We start from the raw sequence: 22,193 nt of genomic DNA on the forward strand, positions 1-22,193 counted from the left end.
AAAGTTACAATTCTCAGTTTTAAAGTCAGGATTCTGAGTTTGAAGTCAGAATTCTCAGATTTAAAGTCAGAATTCTCAGATTTAGTCAGAATTATGAGCATAAAGCTAGAATTCTGAATTTAAAGTTAGAATTCTGAGTTTAAAGTTAGAATTCTCAGTTTTAAAGTCAGGATTCTGAGTTTAAAGTTAGAATTATGAGTTTGAAGTCAGAATTCTCAGTTTTAAAGTCAGAATTCTGAGAATAAAGTTAGAAGCTCAGTTTTAAAGTCAGGATTCTCAGTTTTAAAGTCAGGATTCTGAGTTTAAAGTCAGAATTCTCAGATTTAAAGTCAGAATTATGAGCATAAAGTTAGACTTCTGAGTTTAAAGTTAGAATTCTCAGATTTAAAGTCAGAATTCTGAGTTTAAAGTCAGGATTCTGAGTTTAAAGTTAGAATTATGAGTTTGAAGTCAGAATTCTCAGTTTTAAAGTCAGAATTCTGAGAATAAAGTTAGAAGCTCAGTTTTAAAGTCAGGATTCTCAGTTTTAAAGTCAGGATTCTGAGTTTGAAGTCAGAATTCTCAGATTTAAAGTCAGAATTCTCAGATTTAGTCACAATTATGAGCATAAAGCTAGAATTCTGAATTTAAAGTTAGAATTCTGAGTTTAAAGTTAGAATTCTCAGTTTTAAAGTCAGGATTCTGAGTTTAAAGTTAGAATTATGAGTTTGAAGTCAGAATTCTCAGTTTTAAAGTCAGAATTCTGAGAATAAAGTTAGAAGCTCAGTTTTAAAGTCAGGATTCTCAGTTTTAAAGTCAGGATTCTGAGTTTGAAGTCAGAATTCTCAGATTTAAAGTCAGAATTCTCAGATTTAGTCAGAATTATGAGCATAAAGTTAGAATTCTGAATTTAAAGTCAGAATTCTCAGATTTAAAGTCAGAATTCTCAGATTTAAAGTCAGAATTCTCAGATTTAAAGTCAGAATTATGAGCATAAAGTTAGAATTCTGAATTTAAAGTTAGAATTCTGAGTTTAAAGTTACAATTCTCAGTTTTAAAGTCAGGATTCTGAGTTTGAAGTCAGAATTCTCAGATTTAAAGTCAGAATTCTGAGAAAAAAGTCAGAATTATGAGCATAAAGTTAGAATTCTCAGTTTTAAAGTCAGGATTCTCAGTTTTAGTCAGGATTCTGAGTTTGAAGTCAGAATTCTCAGTTTATAGTCAGAATTATGAGCATTAAGTTAGAATTCTGAGTTTAAAGTTAGAATTCTCAGTTTCAAAGTCAGAATTCTGAGGTTTAAAGTGAACAGTAGTGTAGGGTCAAACGCAGGAAGTGGACTACAATGCAGGGCATTGTGGGTAAATAAGAGCGTGACAAAGGTGGACAAGGTGTCTACATATTCTCTCTCTCGACTCACCCATTGGTTCCTTAATGACCCTGTAGTAATCCGGGGCGTCGTTGGTGTCCACAGGCTCCAGGAAAGGCCACGCCATCTTATGAGACTGCAGAGGAGGAGGAGGAGGAGGAGAAGGAGGAGGAGGAGGAGGAGGAGGAGGAGGAGACACTTTAGTCCAAGCAAATGAAGAAAAAACAAACAACAGCATGGAAATGACAGTGGAAGCAGGTGGATCAACACAGATGTTCTCTCTCTTTGTCTCACTTAGAGGAGGAGGAGGAGAAAGTGAGGGAAGAAGCTTGAGAAGAAAAATGAAAAGCAGAGGTCAGGAAGCTGTCTGAGGAGATCTGAGGAGATCTGAGGAAATCTGAGGAAATCTGAGGAAATCTGAGGAGATCTGAGGAGATCTGGACACGGATCATAAACAGATTCTAACAAACTGACTTCACCAACAGAGGTGACAGCGTTTGTGTCCACTCAGCTTCCTGCTCTGCTCAATTTACTCTTTTCATACACTTCAATTAGTACATTTACGAGTATAAATATATATAAAAAAACATGTGAAACTGCAGTACACGACAGGAAGTGCTGGGGGCAGTGTTGCTCACATTGATTACCATGGCTGAATGTAGCAATGAAGCAGGACTGAGACTTTCTGAAGTGTGGGAGCGTCAATCAATACATGAGTTATTATATCAATAGAAAAATCAGTCAAATTAGTTGCGCAACCTCAAAAATAATAGTTAGAACTGACCTTTGTGTCATCACCTACATTTCACATAAAAGCTTCATAAAAGCATCTTCTTCTTTATCAATTATTTATGTTTTTTAATATGGCTGATGATAGCCGTGTGCTAAATGCATCAACAATATAGTTTCTACAGTGGTTTAATGAATGTAAAGTTGATAAAAGTTGATTAAAGTCGATAAAAGTTCACCTGTAACGATCTCAGGATCCTCCTCAGACCCTCGTAGTCCTTGTCGGTGAGCGGCGTGAACACCGTCATGGCGTCCTCCGTGGACTGACACTGAGGACACACGTACTCGTCGATGTGGTTGGCCTCGCTCTGCAGGATCCCCACGCAGCGGCCGTGATACCAGTTCTGACAGCGGTCGCAGCCGATGTAGAACCTGAGACGACACAAAGGCGGGACTTTAGAGTCTGAGCGGGAGAGGACGACGACTGAATTAGCAATAGGAGGCTAATTCAGTCGTTTATTATTATTATAAATTAGTATTTTCTCCTCTTTGTGGAGTCCTGGCTCCTGACTGGAGAACATGGAAGAGTCTCTGTTGACAGTGACTCACGTATTTGAACTAAAACATGTCATTTTCAGCAGCTTTTAGTCTAAATACTGACATTTGATTCATCACTACCATTGTTATTATTGTTAATTGTATTATAATTGTGTATACAATATACTATTATAGTGAAGTTATAGCATAGATTACCATTATTATAGTATTCTATATGATCAATGGACTAAAATAAAAAAATGTTTTATTGGTAATTATTCTCCCTTTCTTGTTTTACGTAAACTATTTTAGTTTAGTTTATTTCGAACATGTGAAGATTAACGACAACAAAAATAAATAATGAAAATAAAAAATATATATAGAAAAAAAACGAATAATAACATAATATGAATAACTTTTTTTTCCCACCAAAAAATAAAACAGTTAAAATAAAGCAACAAAATACAGTTTAACATGACTGAATACACTTATATAATACTAAACCTTCTCCATTCTCAAACTTTATCACATATTATTTTGCTTATTTGACACATACACATTTTATTATTATTTATTTTTCCCATGCCCCAAAACACCAATTTCTGCGACCGCATCAATCCTCGTGAAAATTAACGTATTCAAAAGGTCCGGTGAAAAAGCATGGAAAATTGGAAGTGGGAGGAGCTAAAGCGTGACGCAAAAACATACGCTAGTAGGTCATCTCCTGTCGGGTTTAACGTACATGAAGGAAACTTGGTACACACGTTCATTAGGTTGCGCTGTAAATAAAAGTCAATTACAAGTGTCCTGTGAATCCTACAGGAAGGCCGCCATTTTGGATTGAACGCGAAAACGGAGGCGTTTTTGCACCAATGCTACAAAATCTAAGCTACCTTTCTCCTCTTTATACTTTATGAAAATCCCCTTTTTTTTTTTAAAACTGAATCAGGCTTGTTCTTTACTTACTTGTATTTTTATTCTGTACTATTACTCCACAATTTACCCCATTTTGAGCAATTAAGGATGTTTATCTAATATCTAATTATCCCCATCTCTTAGGAGATGCTTTTCACTTAAGTTAAGTTGTATATAAGATTGCGTTCTTACTGGGACTCGTCGTAGGGCGTCTGACAGATGCAGTAGAGCTCCTCGGTGCTTCCCTCCTGACCGCGTTTACACTCCACACAGATGTAGTCGTCCATCTTCTTGGCCTCCTTCTCCGTGATGCCCACGCAGTCGCCGTGATACCAGTTAGTGCAAAGGTCACAGCCGATGTAAAACCTGAAGGGAGACGGAGGCAGAACAAGGATTTTCTTTAGAGTTTCTTTAGAACATCGGTTCTCAAAGTGTGGCCCGGGGGCCAATGGCGGCCCGCAGAAACATTTCTGGCGGCCCCAGTTTTAATCCAGGAGCGACTAAGCTTGTTAAATGTTTATTGGACATTATTGGACAAAGACCAATAAGTGTAAACAAAAATACTGGGTATTTACCTGGTTTCTATATGGTGAATTTTAGTGTATTATTGGGTTATAAGCTGGTAATAAGCAGGTAGCTACAGCCCCCAATTACTAGCTATTTACCCAGTAAATATATGGTAATACACATATAGAAATGTGTTACTTGGTATTAACCTGTAATTAGAAGGTAAGAACAATGGCCAAAATACTGGGTAATTCATTCAATTAACGCTTATATTACTTAGCGCTAAACTGTAGAACTGCAATCTGGTCATTAAAATGATTATAAATGGGATTTATTTCAGTTTTTTTTCCTTTGGCGGCCCTCAGTCCTATGTTGGGTTCCTAAATTGGCCCTCAGGTATCAAAATTTGAGAACCCCTGCTTTAGAATATACACAACTGTGAGTCCACTGTACCGCAGCCTGATTCTGTGATATTTTCTATGACGATCATGTTCAATCATGTGACTCGGGCACAGACAGGAAGTCCTTCGAAGCATTTTATGTCCATTTCCTCAACATATCTCTAAACCAGGGGCCTCAAACTCAAAATCACAGAGGGGCCAGTGAACTTCCAGGCTGGTCAGGAAGTGACATTTGGCACTAAATTAACCGTTTAGTGTTTAGTTTAGAATTTAAATGTATATCTAAAAGTGCTTGATATGTAGTTCAACGAGAAAAAAAACACATTTATGATGCAAAATCAATCTGTAAATAAAAAACAAAAATAGAATCAAAATATGAAATCAAAATAACACGTAGACAATAGTAATTAAAGCACTAGACAAGCTTTTAAATGATTAAATATGATTAAAATAGAACTAAATGTATTATTGTTGTTCACTGTTGGTCAGTTTGAGAAAGTTTTTCATTTTAAAATAAGTGTAGGGTCGCAGGACATCGACTGGGGGAGCCACACGACACGTTTTTGCGATTAAAAAGGGGCTATTCAGTATATATTTTTCAAATAAAATGTGTTTAAAGTGTGTTTTCCTGCTGGGAAATGAGGTTTTCAGTGTGATTATGCTCATACTTGGTCTCGTCGTAGGGCGTCTTGCAGACACAGTAGAGCTTGGTGTCCTTGGCGTTCTTGCTCTCCTTGGAGCTCGTCGTCGAGATCATCTTCTTCTTCTTGGACTTGGCCGACGTCGCTGCCTCTCGCTCCTCCTCCCGTTTCCTCTTGTGCGAGGAGGCGACCGTGGTGGTGGAGGAGGTGTGGTGGTGTGCGGCGGCGGCGGCGATGCCGTGTGCGTGTTGTTGTTGTTGTTGCTGCTGGTTGTGTGCAGCTTTAGCTGCAGCCTGAGCCGCCTGCTGAGCTGCAGCCTGAGCTCGCTCTTTCTCCCTCCTCATCCTCAGCAGGTCACGCTTCAGCTCCTCCTTCATTAGAGAGGAACGTCAGGACAGAACAATCAGAGGGAGCAGATGAAGGAGCATTCAAAAGCCCAGTAATATGTATATGAAGAGAAGCCTGGACAAAGATCTGACTTCATGTTTTCTTTGTCAATGCATCATATTAGTTTTCCAAGACTGGAAAACTGGTCTAAAGGTTTTCCAGACGTGGGAACCCTGTACCGTATTTTTTATTTATTTTTTTTCTACCGTTTAAAAGTTTGGGGTCACTTAGAAATGTCCTTATTTCTGAAGGAAAATGAATATCACATTTTGAGAAAGAAATTTTTAATTTTGAGGAGAAAAAAAGAAAAATTTGAGAAGAAAAACAATTTTTTGAGGAAAAAAAAAAATTTGGGAAAAAAAAAAAATTTGAGAAAAAAAGAAAATTTTGAGAAAATTTTTTTTACAAGAAAAATGTAATTTTTTTTTTGAGGAAAAAAATATTAGAAAAAAATAAATTTTGAATTTTTTTTTTTAATGTACTTATTTTATTTATCTAACGAAAAGCACTTTTTTTCAATGAATATAACATTAAATTAATCATAAATACACATACATATTATTTTTAACGTGGTAAAAACGACTGTTTTTTAATAGAATATGTACATAGGTGTATAGAGGCCCATTTCCAGTGTTCTAATGGTACATTGTGTTTGCTAATGGCGTTAGAAGACTATTGGATGATTAGAAAACCCTTGAAAACCCTTGGGCAAATTTAATATTTTGAATAAAAATCATTATTTTGAATCTTGTCAATGTCTTGACTATATTTTCTATTCATTTTGCAACTCTTTTGATGAATAAAAGTCTGACTTTTAATGGAAAACAAAACAAACTTTTGAACTGCAGTGTATATAAGGTTTTTATACCTGGGCCTCGAGCTGCAGCTCCTTGTCGAGCAGCGCTCTCTTCTTCAGGATCTCCATCTTCAGACTCTCTTTGTGCCGATACAGCAGCGACGAGAGCTTGCTGGCGTTGGCCAACCTCCTCTTGGCTTCCACCACCTCCTCCTTCTTCCTCCTCTTGGTCGCCTGACGCTCGTCCTTGTCGATCCGGTCCAGGAGGAACTTCATGACCTGGTTGCAGACGATCATCCTGCACGGACACAGAAACAAGAGGACGGAACGTTAGAGACTCTGTAGCAGCTGCTGTGGATTGTAAAGGATCTAAAGAGCTGGAACTTAAAGGTGCATTATGTAATAAATCATAAAATCCTCCTAATATGTCACAGAGACTCAGGAATAATGTTCATATAACAAACTGAACTCACCAACAACAACAGTACAGACAAAATATTTGCGTTAAAAACAATATTTTGCAGACTGCAAATCATGTTTATGTTTTGAAATCATGTTTTGGCGTCATGTGGCGCCACCTACCGCCGTCAACCAATCATTGCAGTCAGTAGAGTCTCAGTTGCCGAGCAACCACGGGTTGCAAGTTACGTCAGAAAACGAAAACCTTAAAGACCTCGGTATTTTGAATTTGAATGTAGTAACCGTTTTTGGCCACATTCTTACATATGGCGCATTTAATCTGTCGGTTATTTTCTCGATTAATTGTTTGGTTCATAAAATGTCAGAAAACGATTAAAAACATTGATCAGTGTTTGTCAAACCAGGAAATGACGATGTTCTTAAATGTCCTTGTTTTTGTCCCTAACCCAAAATGATTCAGTTTTAATGATTTCTTTGTTTATGTGGAGCAAAGAAACAAAGAAAATATTCACATTTAAGAAGCTAAAACAATCAGAAATCTGGTTTTAATCATGAAAAAAAGCTTCAAATCGAGTAATCGACGATAAAAAATAGTTGACGATTCATTTCGCAATCGATTAATAATCGATTCATGGATTTAGCTCGAGTTAAAACATTGATAAAAATCAATCTAACTGGATTTAATTAAGACCACAATCAGAAGAGTGTGAGGTAAAGGATGAAGACATAAGTGAGTACAGTCAGAGTCACAGAGGAAGAAAATAATCCCTCTGAAATCAGTGGGAAGAAGCAGAAGCTTCATCCAAACAATGCTTCAATGTTTCTTCACAAAAATGTGATCATCTAACGCTGAATGAACGCTTTCATCCCTCATCCCTATCTGACCTGACACCTTAATCCTCGCCTGTGAAACAGTTCAGGAAAAACAAACTCTGGGGGGAAAAACATTTTTCACCAAGTACTGCTGGAAAAAAAAAGGCTTTTTTTTTTCTACTTCGGACGAACGGTTTCAACTTTTCAAAAAACAAACAAACTGTGAGGACTTTTCCGCTCGACTCGACTCGACGGACAAATCACACAAACGACGTCAGAAGCTTCCACGGCGACTTCCTCTCACAACTGTGTCATCCACGTTTTTCCAGACACGTGTCGTACAGATGTTTGTTTGACCAAGACCGTTCTAAAGAGCAGGGAGTGGAGGAGGACGAGCGTGAAGACACTGTCCTCTGTAAACAGACCAGAGGACACACACACACACATTCTTGTACTTGCTGCATACTGAGGACCAGGTAAAAGTGCTGACAAAGTGAGGACCGGCATTTCCACTTTATAAATCAACACAATTACAAATATCTACTTCATGAATTACATCTATAAAGAACTACTGGGTGCAGTACCATAAAATGTCTGCAGGTGGAGCCCCAGAGCAAAAAGGCCTGGAAAACTTTTTAGATTTTTTTAAATTTTAGGTCCAAAATTTGACAAAAACATCATACTTATACTATGTCGACCAAAAAAAATAAAATAGATTTGGCCAAAAAATTCTGGTCCAAAATTTTACAAAAACGTCATATTATACTATGTCGTCCAAAATTTGAAAAAAAAAGTGACCAAAATGTTTTGGTCAAAAATTTGACAAAAATGTCATACTATGTCGTCCAAAATTTGAAAAAAAAATTTGACCCAAAATTTTTGGTCAAAAAATTTGACAAAAAAAAAATTACCAAAATTTTTTGGTCCAAACACACAGGGTTAAATATATTATAAGGTTATATATAGGGTAAAATATAGGTTTAAATATAGGGTAAAATATAGGGTTAAATATATTATAAGGTTAAAAAGAGGGTAAAATATAGGGTAAAATATAGGGTTATATATATTATAAGGTTAAATAGAGGGTTAAATATAGGGTAAATTATAGGGTTAAATATATTATAAGGTTAAAAAGAGGGTAAAATATAGGGTTATATATATTATAAGGTTAAATAGAGGGTTAAATATAGGGTAAAATATATGGTTAAATATAGGGTTAAATATATTATACGGTTAAATAGAGGGTTAAATATAGGGTTAAATATATTATAAGGTTAAATAGAGGGTTAAATATAGGGTAAAATATATGGTTAAATATAGGGTTAAATATATTATAAGGTTAAATAGAGGGTAAAATATACGGTTAAATATAGGGTTAAATATATTATAAGGTTAAATAGAGGGTTAAATATAGCGTAAAATATATGGTTAAGTGCATTGCTCAAAGGAGCTGGACGTCACAGCGCAGTGACCACTTCACACTCCTATGAGTTAATTTCATCATTGAGCCAATAAACATGCTCATTATTCGGGTGTGCAGGAAGTGACGACCAAAAAAGGAGATCACTCCCGAAAGGAGAAGAGGGTAATGTGTGTGTGTGTGCACGTCTGTGTTGTTGCTCGTTTGACGGAATAAAGTAAATGTCGAGAAGATCACGAGTAGACAGAATAAACACAATAAACACAAATGTGCTCCGCCATTTTTTGTCAAAATATTACTTCCAAGACTCCGTATTGAAGTCCAGATTATAGGAAACGGGAAATACATGACTCATCGTTTTCAAACTCAAACCTCTGAGTGACCTTTGTGCACGTTAGATTGTTTGTTTTTCCACGTTTTCTTCCTTTCATTTCCGACACGTTTGCGAACGTTGACCTCGATCGTTTACGGCTCTGCGTCTGCAGCTCGTTCACTGGTGTTCGCTAACCTTCGCGACTCGGGTCGAAAACCGTTCAAGACGCCATGCGTGCACGTAAATACACACACACACAGTGACGCGAGGTCAAAGCTGGGCCAGGGTTCCCAGAGCGTACACACACACACACACACACACACACACACACACACACACACACACACACACACACACACTGCAAATGTTGTGTGAAATTACCGCACACAAACAAAGCTGTTTAACAAGAGAGAGAAAGAGATGATCTGAGGGAATGGAAAAAGAGAGAGTGAGCGTCTGCAGTGACGTCACAGTCTGAGGTTTAGCGTGTGTGTGTGTGTGTGTGTGTGTGTGTGTGTGAATGGACTCAGTGTTGACTCAGCGTCTCTGGACATAAACACGGCCTCGTCAGAGTCAACCGTGGGTCAGACTCGCTTTCTGATTTCATATCATTTACTTGGCTGTAATCAGAGGTGGAAAAAGTACCAAAATATTGTACTCAAGTAAAAGTACCAATACTTTGATGAAATATTACTCAAGTAGAAGTAAAAAGTAGTTCATTTGAAATGTACTTTAAGTAACAGTTACGTAGCTACTTTGCGTGGGGTGTGAGCGTAGTAGAAATATGACAAGGGTCAGAAATCCAAAACTATTTTGAAACTCACGCGCCCGCCGCGACACAGGATATGACGTCACTTTTGGCGCGCGCCCTCTACTGTAAGTTCACACGCCAGTGCTAATGCTAATGCTAATGCTAATCACATCATTGGTCTGGTTCTGGTGTATATTTTCCCCCCTGTACGTCTTCATTGTGCTGAATGTTTATTTTTACTCAGTAAATTGATTTTAAATTGTACTTAAAAAATACAAAATACACAAAAAAAGTATTCAATACAGTAACTTGAGTAAATGTATTTAGTTACTCTCCACCTCTGGCTGTAATACACATTTTACAACAGAATAAAACATAAAATTGTAAAAAAAAGTGATGGTCACTGGAATGAGAAAAGGGACCAGAATACCAAAATAAACTATTATTATTATTAGAAATGTTTCTCGCTGCAATCCGACTTAATCAGAGTCAGGGTCGTTAGAGCCTTATGTTGTTGTTGTTTTTATGAACAGGAAGTTTTTCGTTTACCTTCTTCACCTTGTGTTGTTTTATTGGACAAATCCTCACATTTATAAATCATGTTTGCAGGGTCACGTTGAGGAGAAGATAGTTTATGGACTACCATGGGGGTGAAGGGTATAGTTCACTTTACTCTAGGCCATTGGTTCTCAAAGTGCGGCCCGCGAGCCAATGTCGGCCCGCAGAAACATTTCTGGAGGCCCCGCAATGAATTACAATTGATAGATTTAATCTAGCAGAGACTAAGCTTGTTAAATGTTTATTGGACATGACTGGATACAGACCAATAAGTGTAAACTGTACAACTGTATTTACGGTCATCAAATTTTGGATGACATAGTGACACAGTATAGTATGACGTTTTTGTCAAATTTTGGACCAAAAATTTCTTTTGAAATTTTTTTTTCATATTTTATACGACATAGTATAGTATGTCATTTTTGTCTAATTTTGGACCGAATTTTTTTTTTGAAAAAAATTGTCACATTTTGGACGACATAGTATAGTTTTACGTTTTTGTCAAATTTTGGACCAAAAATTTCTTTTTAAAATTTTTTTTCATATTTTATACGACATAGTTTTTGTCGAATTTTGGACCGAATTTTTTTTTTGAAAAAAATTGTCATTTTGTACGACATAGTATAGTATGTCGTTTTTGTCAAAAAAAAAAAAAAAAATAAGAGTCAAATTTTGGACGACAGATGGGATTTCTTTCCGGTTTTTTTTTTCCCCTTTGGCGGCCCTCAGTCCAACATTGGGTTCCTAAATTGGCCTTCAGGTATCAAATCTTTGAGAACCCCTGCTCTAGGCACTTCAGGTGCCAAAACTTGATTTAACCGAGTCAGTATTTGGTAAAGATGTAATTCAGTAAAGATTCTGCACCATTAAAAGCCCAAAGTTTGCTACCCAAAAATCCATAAACCACCACAACATGGACACAAATAGACAACCAATCAGACTGGACAGCGTGACCTTCTCCATCCTGTCACACATATGTTTTGTTTTGCTGCTTTTGAAAGTGTGAGAGTAGAGCAGGGCGGTGAGAAAACACACAAAGACAGCATCAGAAATAAGAGATAAAATAGACCCAAACCTCTGGTTCTCCTCTCTCTCTGCAGGAGTCATCGTCTTCTTCTGCTTCAAGTGCTCGATCACGGCGTTTTGTTTCATCACCACCTGAGACGCGACAATAATACATATACGGTCAAAGAGGGAATGCAGGTCATACATTAAGAGACTGTTGTGTGTGTGTGTGTGTGTAATACAGAATATTGATCAACAGGCAGGTATTGAAGCCTGGCACCAGGGGCGATTCTAGAGTCTGTAGGGGCCCTAAGCAAACATTCCCAGGGGGCCCTTCCAACAAAAAAGTTCAAAATATATATTTTTTTAATTCCAAAATGAATGAAAAAACATGGAAAAACCTTGTTATTAAAAAGTAATGTAAATGTAAAGAACAATTAAATAGTGTAAATAGCTTTTAAAAAAACTATATAAACGTAGTAAAAAACTGTAAAGAACCAACATTATAAAACAATATAAATATAGAGAACAATAAAATACTGTAAATAACTGAAAAAAAAACATATAAACTGAGTAAAAAATATATGCATTACACTATAAATAATCCTCTTCATTTTCCAACTTGCAGAACGATAACTTCACACAGGTTAAAGTGAGGTGGGGCCCCTTTAGGGAGGTTTCCTACTGAGATGTCATTGTTGTTTAAGGGGCACGGGGAGGCGGCTGCTTACTGCACATTTCACTAAAAACAGCCCTCAGGCTCCGAGTGTCGGGGGCCCCCTATCGGCTCGGGGCCCCAAGCAGTTGCTTTCCCTGCCTGGCACACATACTGTATGTAGAATCAGTGCACACCTGTTTCTGGATGATGTCGCTCTGGCTGGCTGCGTTGAGTGCTTGCTCTCTCTTGGCCTCGGCAGCTTGCCTCTTCTTCTGCTGCTGCTGTTCTCGGAGCTGCTGGATCCTCTGCAGCTGCTCCTGGACAGAAGCTGCCTGGATGGCCACCACGTTCCCGATCTGTGCGGAAAGTTCCAAAGTTACACCAGCACCGATAAAAGAATCGAAGATGAAAACTACCGATAGGATTAGCCGGTGTTTTATCGATGGGTATTTAACGTTTTGCTACGGTCCATAAAACAGTTGCTCTATGAAAACAATTGAAGTCACCTGTCCTCCCTGAGCTGAGGTGGTCCCGCTCTGTTGTATCTGGATTGGAAGCTGCAGTTTGATGTGCTGCGGCAGAGAACCTGCACCCTGCTGGGTCTGCAGCTGGGCCAGAACCTGAAGACACCACACCACACACAAGAGAAGATTTATGTAGACAATCAGATCACACACAAGGGTCAAAGTTGTCCATGCAGATTTAAAAATGGTGATAAAGACCAGATACTTGGGTTTAACAGATAATAAGGTCTCCCTTTGCTGGGCTTTAAGTTTCTCTTAAAGAAACTCTGCAGACTCTGCAGGAGTTGGCGACCATTCTGAGGGTTTTTGAATGCAACTCTAAGCTCAACATGCTGCAGATTCTGCAGGGGTTGACAACATTTCCGAGGGTCTTTGAACGCAACTCCAAGCTCAACATGCTGCAGACTCTGCAGGAGTTAGCGACATTTCTGAGGGTCTTTGAATGCAACTCAAAGCTCAACATGCTGCAGACTCTGCAGGAGTTACTGACATTTCCGAGGGTCTTTGAACGCAACTCCAAGCTCAACATGCTGCAGACTCTGCAGGAGTTAGCGACATTTCCGAGGGGTCTTTGAATGCAACTCTAAGCTCAACATGCTGCAGACTCTGCAGGAGTTAGTAACATTGCAGAGGGTCTTTGAATGCAACTCTAAGCTCAACATTCTGCAGACTCTGCAGGAGTTAGCGACATTTCCGAGGGTCTTTGAACGCAACTCTAAGCTCAACATTCTGCAGACTCTGCAGGAGTTAGCGACATTTCCGAGGGTCTTTGAACGCAACTCCAAGCTCAACATGCTGCAGACTCTGCAGGAGTTGGCGACATTTCCGAGGGGTCTTTGAATGCAACTCTAAGCTCAACATGCTGCAGACTCTGCAGGAGTTAGTAACATTGCAGAGGGTCTTTGAATGCAACTCTAAGCTCAACATTCTGCAGACTCTGCAGGAGTTAGCGACATTTCCGAGGGTCTTTGAACGCAACTCTAAGCTCAACATTCTGCAGACTCTGCAGGAGTTAGCGACATTTCCGAGGGTCTTTGAACGCAACTCCAAGCTCAACATGCTGCAGACTCTGCAGGAGTTGGCGACATTTCCGAGGGGTCTTTAAATGCAACTCGAAGCTCAACATGCTGCAGACTCTGCAGGAGTTCGCGACATTTCCGAGGGTCTTTGAATGCAACTCCAAGCTCTAACATGCTGCAGACTCTGCAGGAGTTGGCGACATTTCCGAGGGTCTTTGAACGCATCTCTAAGCTCAACATGCTGCAGACTCTGCAGGAGTTACTGACATTTCCGAGGGTCTTTGAACGCAACTCCAAGCTCAACATGCTGCAGACTCTGCAGGAGTTGGCGACATTTCCGAGGGGTCTTTAAATGCAACTCTTTAAATGCAACTCTAAGCTCAACATGCTGCAGACTCTGCAGGAGTTAGCCACATTGCAGAGGGTCTTTGAATGCAACTCTAAGCTCAACATTCTGCAGGCGTTAGTGACATTTCCGAGGGTCTTTGAATGCAACTCTAAGCTCTTACATGCTGCAGACTCTGCACTAGCTCTCATGCACTAGAGTTTGCAAAGAGCATCATTCCATGGAGTCTTTAAACTGGTAAGTGGAAAAAACTAACTAAAGCAAAGTAATTTTGCCTATAGTTCACTTTTAAATGAGCAAATGCATAAAAATCACAAGGATGCTACGAGACAGCAGTGAAGGCAGTGCAGCCACTGAGCACTATCAAAGATGATGAATATATCTACTGCGTCACTGTGCTCTTCCTACCTGCACCTGCTGCTGCAGTCCACTCATGCTGATGATCTGCGGCGTCTGCTGCAGCTGCAGCTGAGCGGCTCCACCCTGCGTTTTAACCTGCAGCGACGTCGGCGACTGAATGGGCATGTGGGCCTGCGTCTGCGGCGGCAGCTGGCCCTGCGGGGTGGCCGACGTCGGGCTGCTGGTGGTGGCCAGCGACGGCGCCCCCGCCTGGACGGGCGCCGCTGCCTGTTGGGCGGGCTGGGCGGGGGTTTTGGTGGAGGCGCAGTTGGGCTGAGCGGGAACTGTGGAGGCTGTGGAGACGAGAGAATAATCAGAGAGAGAGAGAGGGTTAAAAAGTCACATTTATCAAAATGTGGGCTCTCTTTTCTGAGACTTGTCCTTGAAAGTTCATGTCATTGAGTTTTGCTGTGCTCTAAAGTTAATTCTATGGCCAGGAGTGAAAAAAGGATGATGTTATACCTGTGCTTGATGTGGGTGTGGCCGCTGAGGCCAAGGGCGTGAAGAGGAAGCGTTGCACTTGGCCATTGGGCAACGACGCCTGCATGAGCTGCTGCCCAGGTCCTGGGATGACCGTGACTCCGTGGGGAATGACCTGCAGCTGACCCGTGGTCTGGCCCTGACCCTGAACCATCACCGTCAGAGCCTGCTGGGTACCGCCGACACCGGCCTGCCGCTCTGCTCCGGATCCAGCCTGCTGCTGCTGCTGCTTCTGAGGGAGGCAGAGCAGAGAGGATCATGGGTTAGGAGGTGGATACATCAGAGAAAAACACAGACATTGACAGTGAAACTAAAAGTAAGTTAGCTAATCGTCAAGAACCCATCAGGAAGTGGATGTTTTCAACCAAAAACTCTGGATAAAGAGTCTTTGTATCTCCCATCACTGACCTGCGTGAGCTGTGTGAGTTGTGCCAGTGTTAGTTTAACCTGGCCTTGCCCCTGTGCTCGTGGGGTCCCGGGCGGCGTCTGGCCCGCTGCCTGCCCCGCAGCGTTGGGGCTGGACACGCCCTGACCGGTGACGGTGGCCACGGGGCTGGCACCGGATATGGCGGTGGAAACGGCTTGACCTCGGATGATCTGCGTCACCACCTGCTGTCCACCCTGACCTGGAAAAAGAGGCGCGGTAACGTCGATTACAGCGGCGATTAAAAACAACAAAGAGGCAACGCTGTTTCCACTTCATCATTGAAGGGCGGGCGGAGAGCTTTGTTCAAATACCTTGTTGGACCACGAGAGGCGTCCGGAGTATGGTCTTCCCCATGGGTCCCGTCTGCTGGAGCGGGGTTCGGATCACGGTCATTCCCGGACGTATCGTACCTGTGGTCAGAACCTGGAGGGACATTTACATCACGGCGTTAGTAGAAGTATTTTGAAGAGTCTGCGATGAAGGCCACAAGAAAAAGAAAGCATGCATACATTGATATTTCCCAGCAGCAGCAGCAGCAAACATACGTACGTACCTGTTGCTGTGAGCCTGGAGTGTTGGGCCTGATGTTGAGTGTGGTGGTGCGAGGCTGATATGTGGTGAACGTCTGGGCGCCGCCCGCCGTGCTGGACGGGATGATGCCTAAGACTTTCTGCTGAACCACACCTGCAGAGACAAGACAGAGAGAGAGTGAAAAAACACCAGAAATTAACAAATAAGAAGAAGAAGAGAGAAGAAAGAAAGATGCATGAGGCGGCATCAGATGAAGAAGGATTCAAAGGCAGCGTTTTCTCTCTTAACTTCTCTGTAAATATCATGTTCTGACACAATGACACAAACAGGTTTGAAGTAATGAAGCTTTTTTCATGATTAAAACAAGATTTTTGATCGTTTAAGCTTCTTAAATGTGAATATTTTCTGTTATTTTTTGTGAATCATTTTGGTTTGTGGACAAAACAAAGACATTGGAGAACATCGTCACTTACAGGTTTGACATATATATTTATATTGATATTTGAATACCATATATATATAATATATAATTGAATTTTTTTTTTTAGCATGTGTCAAACTCAAGGCTCGGGGGCCAGATGTGGTCCGCCGCGTCATTTTCTGTGGCCCACGAGTGATTAATTGATCTTCAAAATCAGTGTTACAATAGGTCTGTGCTGCTTTAAGGCGTGCGTTGACCATAAACTACATTTCCCACAATGCACGGCGATTGCGTTACCCGCAAAGCGACGGCATCCCGCCACTAGATCGCAGCGTATCATTGTATGCGCATCATGCGACGAGTGAAATAAGTAATAAATAGAGAAAGTTATTTATCGATATGTTACAGAGTAGTTACCTTTATTTTACATTATATTTGGTTACATTTAGTTACATTTATTCTGTAATGACAGTAACATCTGACCCTTTGAGGGTAACAATTATGATGGACTAAAGGATTCATCAATGATGAAAATAATTGATATTGACTCGAACATGAAGAAATATGTGCTTTAAAGCAAGAGTTTGACACAAAATTGATGCGAGGAAAGGGAGAGTGTATAGTTTTAAGGTTTAAAGAAGAATGCGATGTTTCCCTGAAGGATTTATGATCAAACAACACACTTTCAAAACGCTGTTACATGTTACAAGCGAGCGGTTGTTCACAAGTCCTCGTCTGTGGGATTCTCTCCACGCTTTGATCACAGCGACGGCAAATATTGGTTGAACAGGTAAACACGCGACCTTCAAAAAGGCTCCGTGAAAGCTTAGTTGGGTTTCCCCCAGCAACCCCCCCCCCCCCCCCTTCATAAATGATGCATGAGGCCAAAAGCTTCATCTGACAAAGGGGGCGTTTCATATTAGTTCACCAGACTCCGTGAGCTCACGTGAGGCTGAAGGAAGAAGTGGAAACTCAAGAGAGAGAGAGTTTCTCTTTCTCGTCTAAACCCCGACATCAAGGGGTTCCCTCTTCAAACGGGGAAATAAAACCCGCTCATCGTCGGCCGCTCTGCTCACACACATCAAACACTCGTTTGCAGAGGTTTGAAGAAAAATGGAGTCGCGCTATAGAGGGCGACCTGTGTGAGGGCGCGGAGCTCACAGCGAACTTGTTTTCCTGCCTCACTTCCTTCAGCCCTCCCAAAACAAACACGGTGCCCGCGCGGTCACGCTGGATAAATACGCCGCCATTAAACGACCTAACGTTCTCCTTCATGGTCACTTCAAAGGGAACGAGAAGTCAAATCCTCAGAGAACGTCATATAATAATCATTCTCTTTATCTGCTGATTGCGCGCGTGTATCAAACACTACTTCTGCTGTACTCGGAAATCTTTATTTTTAAACATTTTGCTTGAAAAGCAGATTTTCTACAGATGTTTTACTCTCTTCGCAAATCTTGCACTTTATATTTATATTCCTGTACACTTGAACAATTCAAATACTAATATAATGTCCCTATTCCTTTTTATACCACTCTTTTCTTTTTTAACTCACTGTTCTTTTGAGTTAGGTCAATAAAGCCGAGTCTCATTGTTACGTCCATTTAAAGCATTTGAATTTGTACAAAGAGAATTTGCAAAATGAGAAAAGTGAGAGAGAAAAACATGGACACAGCAGCTCTTTAAAAGCAGAGGTTATCGTTTCCTATTCTTTGCGTTTGTGGACATTCGTTCGTGTCGATTAGTCATATTTTCACGTTGAAATGGCAGGTTTTAAAGTTCAAGAAACAGGGATTTTACAGATTTTACGGATCAGAATGGACGATGGGCTATTGAAGATGGGGACTGTATTCGTCAACGCCGATCGCTAACAATAAAAATCCTTCGAATGGTGGCTCTAAAGGCTCCAGCTTTAATGCCCACACATCACTTTATGTGGTAACCCTGACAGGACCAAAGACCAGAGTCCAGACGGCGTTCAGTACGAACCACGTCCTCATCTGCAGGTGTCAACATTGACATTTTGAAGAAGTTGAAAAGCATCCTTACTTACTTAAGAACGCCCGACTCTGAATCCGCTGTCTGGTTTTTAGAACCTCAGACTACACAAGCTTATACCATCCCCAAAAACCATGCGACCAAAATAACACTTTTATATATCGGCTGACCGCGCCAAGACGAGAAGACACGACGTGCCACGACCAAACTGAGCCGCTGACTCATGATGTTGGCACAGAGTTCTGTTGATGCCACATTAGCACAAAACAGTTGAAGGACTGACCCGTGTCTCAGTGTTTGGAACAAAAGGAACGCTCCGAGCACGAGCTCAGTGTGAAAGCTGGACATTTGGAACTTCTGTGCTGCTGCAGTAGTATTTAAATGTCCACATTACATTCATATAAATACGTTAAAAAAGGCTTAAAGGTGCATTATGTAATAAATCTAATGCAACTGGCCGTAAAATCCTCCTAATATGTCACAGAGACTCAGGAATAATGTTCATATAGCAAACTGAACTCACCAACAACAACAGTACAGACAAAATATTTGCATTAAAAAAATATTTTGCGTGTGTGGCGCCACCTACCGCCGTCTACCAATCATTGCAGTCAGTTAGAGCTGAAACGATTAATCGATGAATCAATTATTAATCGCTTACTAAATTAATCGCCAACCATTTTGATATTCGTTGATTGGTTTGAAGCTTTTTTCATGATCATCATGATTTCTGATTGTTTTAGCTTCTTAAATGTAGTATTTTCTTTGCTCCACATAAACAAAGAAATCATTAAAACTGAATCATTTTGGTTTGTGGACAAAACAAGACGTTCAAGAACATCGTCATTTCCAGGTTTGACGAACACTGATCAACATTTTATGGACCTAACGATTCATCTATTAATTGAGAAAGTAATCGACAGATTAATCGATTATGAAAATAATCGTAAGTTGCAGCTCTACAGTCAGTAGAGTCTCAGTTGCCGAGCAACCACGGGTTGCCAGATACATCAGAAAACCAAACCTAAAAGACCTCTGTGTTTTGAATTTGAGTGTAGTAACCGTTTTTGGCCACATTCTTACATATGGCGCCTTTAAAACACCTTTACTGATGACATCTTTATAGTTTAACACTGCCTTGACACCTGTGTGAGTGATTCAAAGAAAGTGGATTCAGTAATTGCTTTAGTTGTCGTTAGATGTGAGGCTTTGAGGGAAGTCTCATTGGTGTCTAATTTGTAGATTTCTAAATATTTGTGCCTGTGGTGTCTGGCACCAACACCATCTGGCTCAGTAAACTGCCGACACGATAACATGAGATCAATGAGCCCAGAGGCGTCAGCTGTGGCTCTGAGGTGAAGGAACATCAAATGTCTGCAGTAAATAAGTGAAACATTAAAAAAGGTCCTCACCTCCTTGTGAAGCCGGCATGTTCACGGTGACGATCTTGCTGTTGGCGGGCAGCGGCAGTTTGGCCGTCAACACTTTTCCGCCCACCGACGTTCCTGTGATCTGGAAGGTGTGCCCCCCCGACGTGGCCACGGTGGCCTCGCCGCCGGCTCCTGATCAAGCACACGGTGAAAGAGTGAAAATACTCATAAAACAAATGAAACATCACGACTGAACTACAGCAAGACATTCAAACTCAGTGGGTAACAGAAATACTACCCTACCCTATATACTACCTTATCATTGCATTGAATTATTCCAAAACTTCATAAAAGAGCAATACTACTATATGCAAATAATACTAGTGCAAAGTTTTATTTATACAGTGTCTGTGGTACCTTTTTTCACTGATGTGACAGTTTCTACCTCAATTTCGTGGTTTTATTGTATGACCTGTTTATTTGTGTTTTTTTTTTTTACATTTTCTACAGTATTATTTAGTGCTGTCAAACGTTAATACGCTAACAACGTTTAATGGCGTCACGCGCATCACCGCTAACGCATGTTAATGCACGGCGCGTCAACGCTAACGCACATTAACGCACGTAAACGCACGTAAACGCAGGTAAACGCACGTAAACGCACGTAAACGCACGATAACGCACGGCGTGTCAACGCTAACACGCGTTAACGCACGGCAAGGCAACGCTAACGAACGTTAACGCACGTTAGCGCAAGGCGCGTCAACGGTAACGCACGTTAGCGCAAGGCGCGTCAACGTTAACGCACGTTAGCGCAAGGCGCGTCAACGTTAACGCACGTTAGCGCAAGGCGCGTCAACGTTAACGCAAGGCGCGTCAACGTTAACGCGCGTTAGCACAAGGCGCGGCAACGTTAGCGCATGTGGCGTTTCCGTGACGACTGACCGGAAAAAAGGCGCGCGTCGCGTCATGTTTACGCGACTCCCGATTGTTTTTAAAGTTTAGCGTTACTTCAGAGACTCATTTTAACAGAGGCGCACATGCGCAGTACACAGGGTACGCTGACGTTATTTGTTAGCGCTGCTCTTTTCCTTTAATAAACAGACCGCTCCAGTTCCACTGTAGGCTAACGCTAACGGTGCTAAAGGAGCTAATGCAGCTAACGCAGCTAACAGCGCTAACTGGTAAACGAATCTGCAAATTGAATGTTAACTATGGATAGTTAATAACCTCACAGTCGTACCTTGTGTGCTTTGACCCTGTTTGACCCACGTGGCAAACGACTGCTGGAAGTTCTTGTTCTGCTGGAATGTGACGGGCGTGCCCATCTTGGTGGACAGCACCACCTTGGTGTTGGCCGTGCCCGGGCCCGAAATCGTCCCGACGATGACTTTGGGCGTGGCGGACGACGCCGCCGGCGTCCCCGTGGGCGTGGCCGCGCACGAGCCCGGTTTCTGCTCCAGACGCTTCTAAAAAAAACAGCGACAAATACGGACGCTCAGTCAGTTCTGTCATTTATGAACTAATAATAAACAACAATCAGCAGTCGTTAATGAGTGCACTAATGAAAGGACGAGTGGATTAAAGCACTCTTACCTTTGCCTGCTCTGCTGCCTGAGCTTTCTCCTTCTCCACCCTTTAAAAGTCAAAAGAACACACAGAATACTGAAGAATTAGAAGCAATAACAAATGGATAAATTAAGACAATTGTTGTGAAATGTTTGTTTAGACACTCAAATAAGCAATTTGTGTTATATTAATGTTATAGTGTGGTTAAAATGCCTTATTTACATTACATAGAGTACAAGATTGTTAACAGTGATTCCGTATTGGTACAGATGTCACAGGAAGTGCTTTTATTTTGAAGTAGCCTACACGGAAGTGTTTTTTGATTGCGTCTTCTCGCTAGTTTTTTTACCCGAGACGAACAAAGACGCAAGTTAATGTCCGTCATCGTGCTAAAGTTTGTTAAAGTAAAGCGTTTCCCGGTCGGCGTTTGAAGCTTTTCCACAGCAACGGTGCTTATATCTGTGTTTTTGAGCATCATATGCAGTTAATGCATCACAATAAAAGGCAGGAAAACATTCTGCAGCCACAAAAGATATCTAAGATGACCCGCGTGTGTTTGTTTTGGTCACAAAAATAAAGACGTTTTAACGACACGATAACAAAGATTCTGCATGTTTGACCTTTCTGAGAAGGCTCTGATCTCCCAGAGGTCCAGCTCCTCCTCAGCCACCCACGTCTCGATCACCACCGGACCCGTCTGCTTGGCCGGCTCGGGCTTCTTCGGCCGCAAGGCACTGGAGCGCAGGCCCTTCCTCTGAGGCGTGTGGGTTTCTGGGAAACGGCCGACACACAAGACACTGAATTAAAGACCGAGTATTTGTTTGGTGCGTTAGGCAGAAGAAAGCACATAAACAGACTTTTTGTCACATTTCAACTTCCCATTGCCCCCCCGCCCACAGCTACTGGACCCCC

At 41.1% G+C, this 22,193-nt stretch overlaps 1 protein-coding gene across 1 annotated transcript in view; it reads right to left on the minus strand.

Annotated features, from left to right (window-relative positions):
• LOC310943974 (nucleosome-remodeling factor subunit BPTF-like) overlaps window positions 1-22,193 on the minus strand; it is a gene marked incomplete at its 3' end in the record, with an annotated part of 56,372 nt that overhangs the window by 7,245 nt on the left and 26,934 nt on the right. Inside the window, 17 exon segments of the mRNA XM_083909670.1 lie at window positions 1,398-1,482; window positions 2,315-2,507; window positions 3,720-3,893; window positions 5,104-5,447; window positions 6,332-6,557; window positions 11,610-11,692; window positions 12,392-12,553; window positions 12,704-12,817; window positions 14,495-14,778; window positions 14,948-15,188; window positions 15,374-15,591; window positions 15,704-15,815; window positions 15,946-16,076; window positions 19,755-19,904; window positions 20,956-21,181; window positions 21,309-21,348; window positions 21,902-22,052. Of these exon segments, the coding sequence (XP_083765796.1) occupies window positions 1,398-1,482; window positions 2,315-2,507; window positions 3,720-3,893; window positions 5,104-5,447; window positions 6,332-6,557; window positions 11,610-11,692; window positions 12,392-12,553; window positions 12,704-12,817; window positions 14,495-14,778; window positions 14,948-15,188; window positions 15,374-15,591; window positions 15,704-15,815; window positions 15,946-16,076; window positions 19,755-19,904; window positions 20,956-21,181; window positions 21,309-21,348; window positions 21,902-22,052 (2,934 nt within the window).

The sequence above is a fragment of the Microchirus variegatus genome (assembly GCF_963457635.1).
Source record: "Microchirus variegatus genome assembly, chromosome: 23".
Taxonomy (NCBI): Eukaryota; Metazoa; Chordata; class Actinopteri; order Pleuronectiformes; family Soleidae; genus Microchirus; species Microchirus variegatus.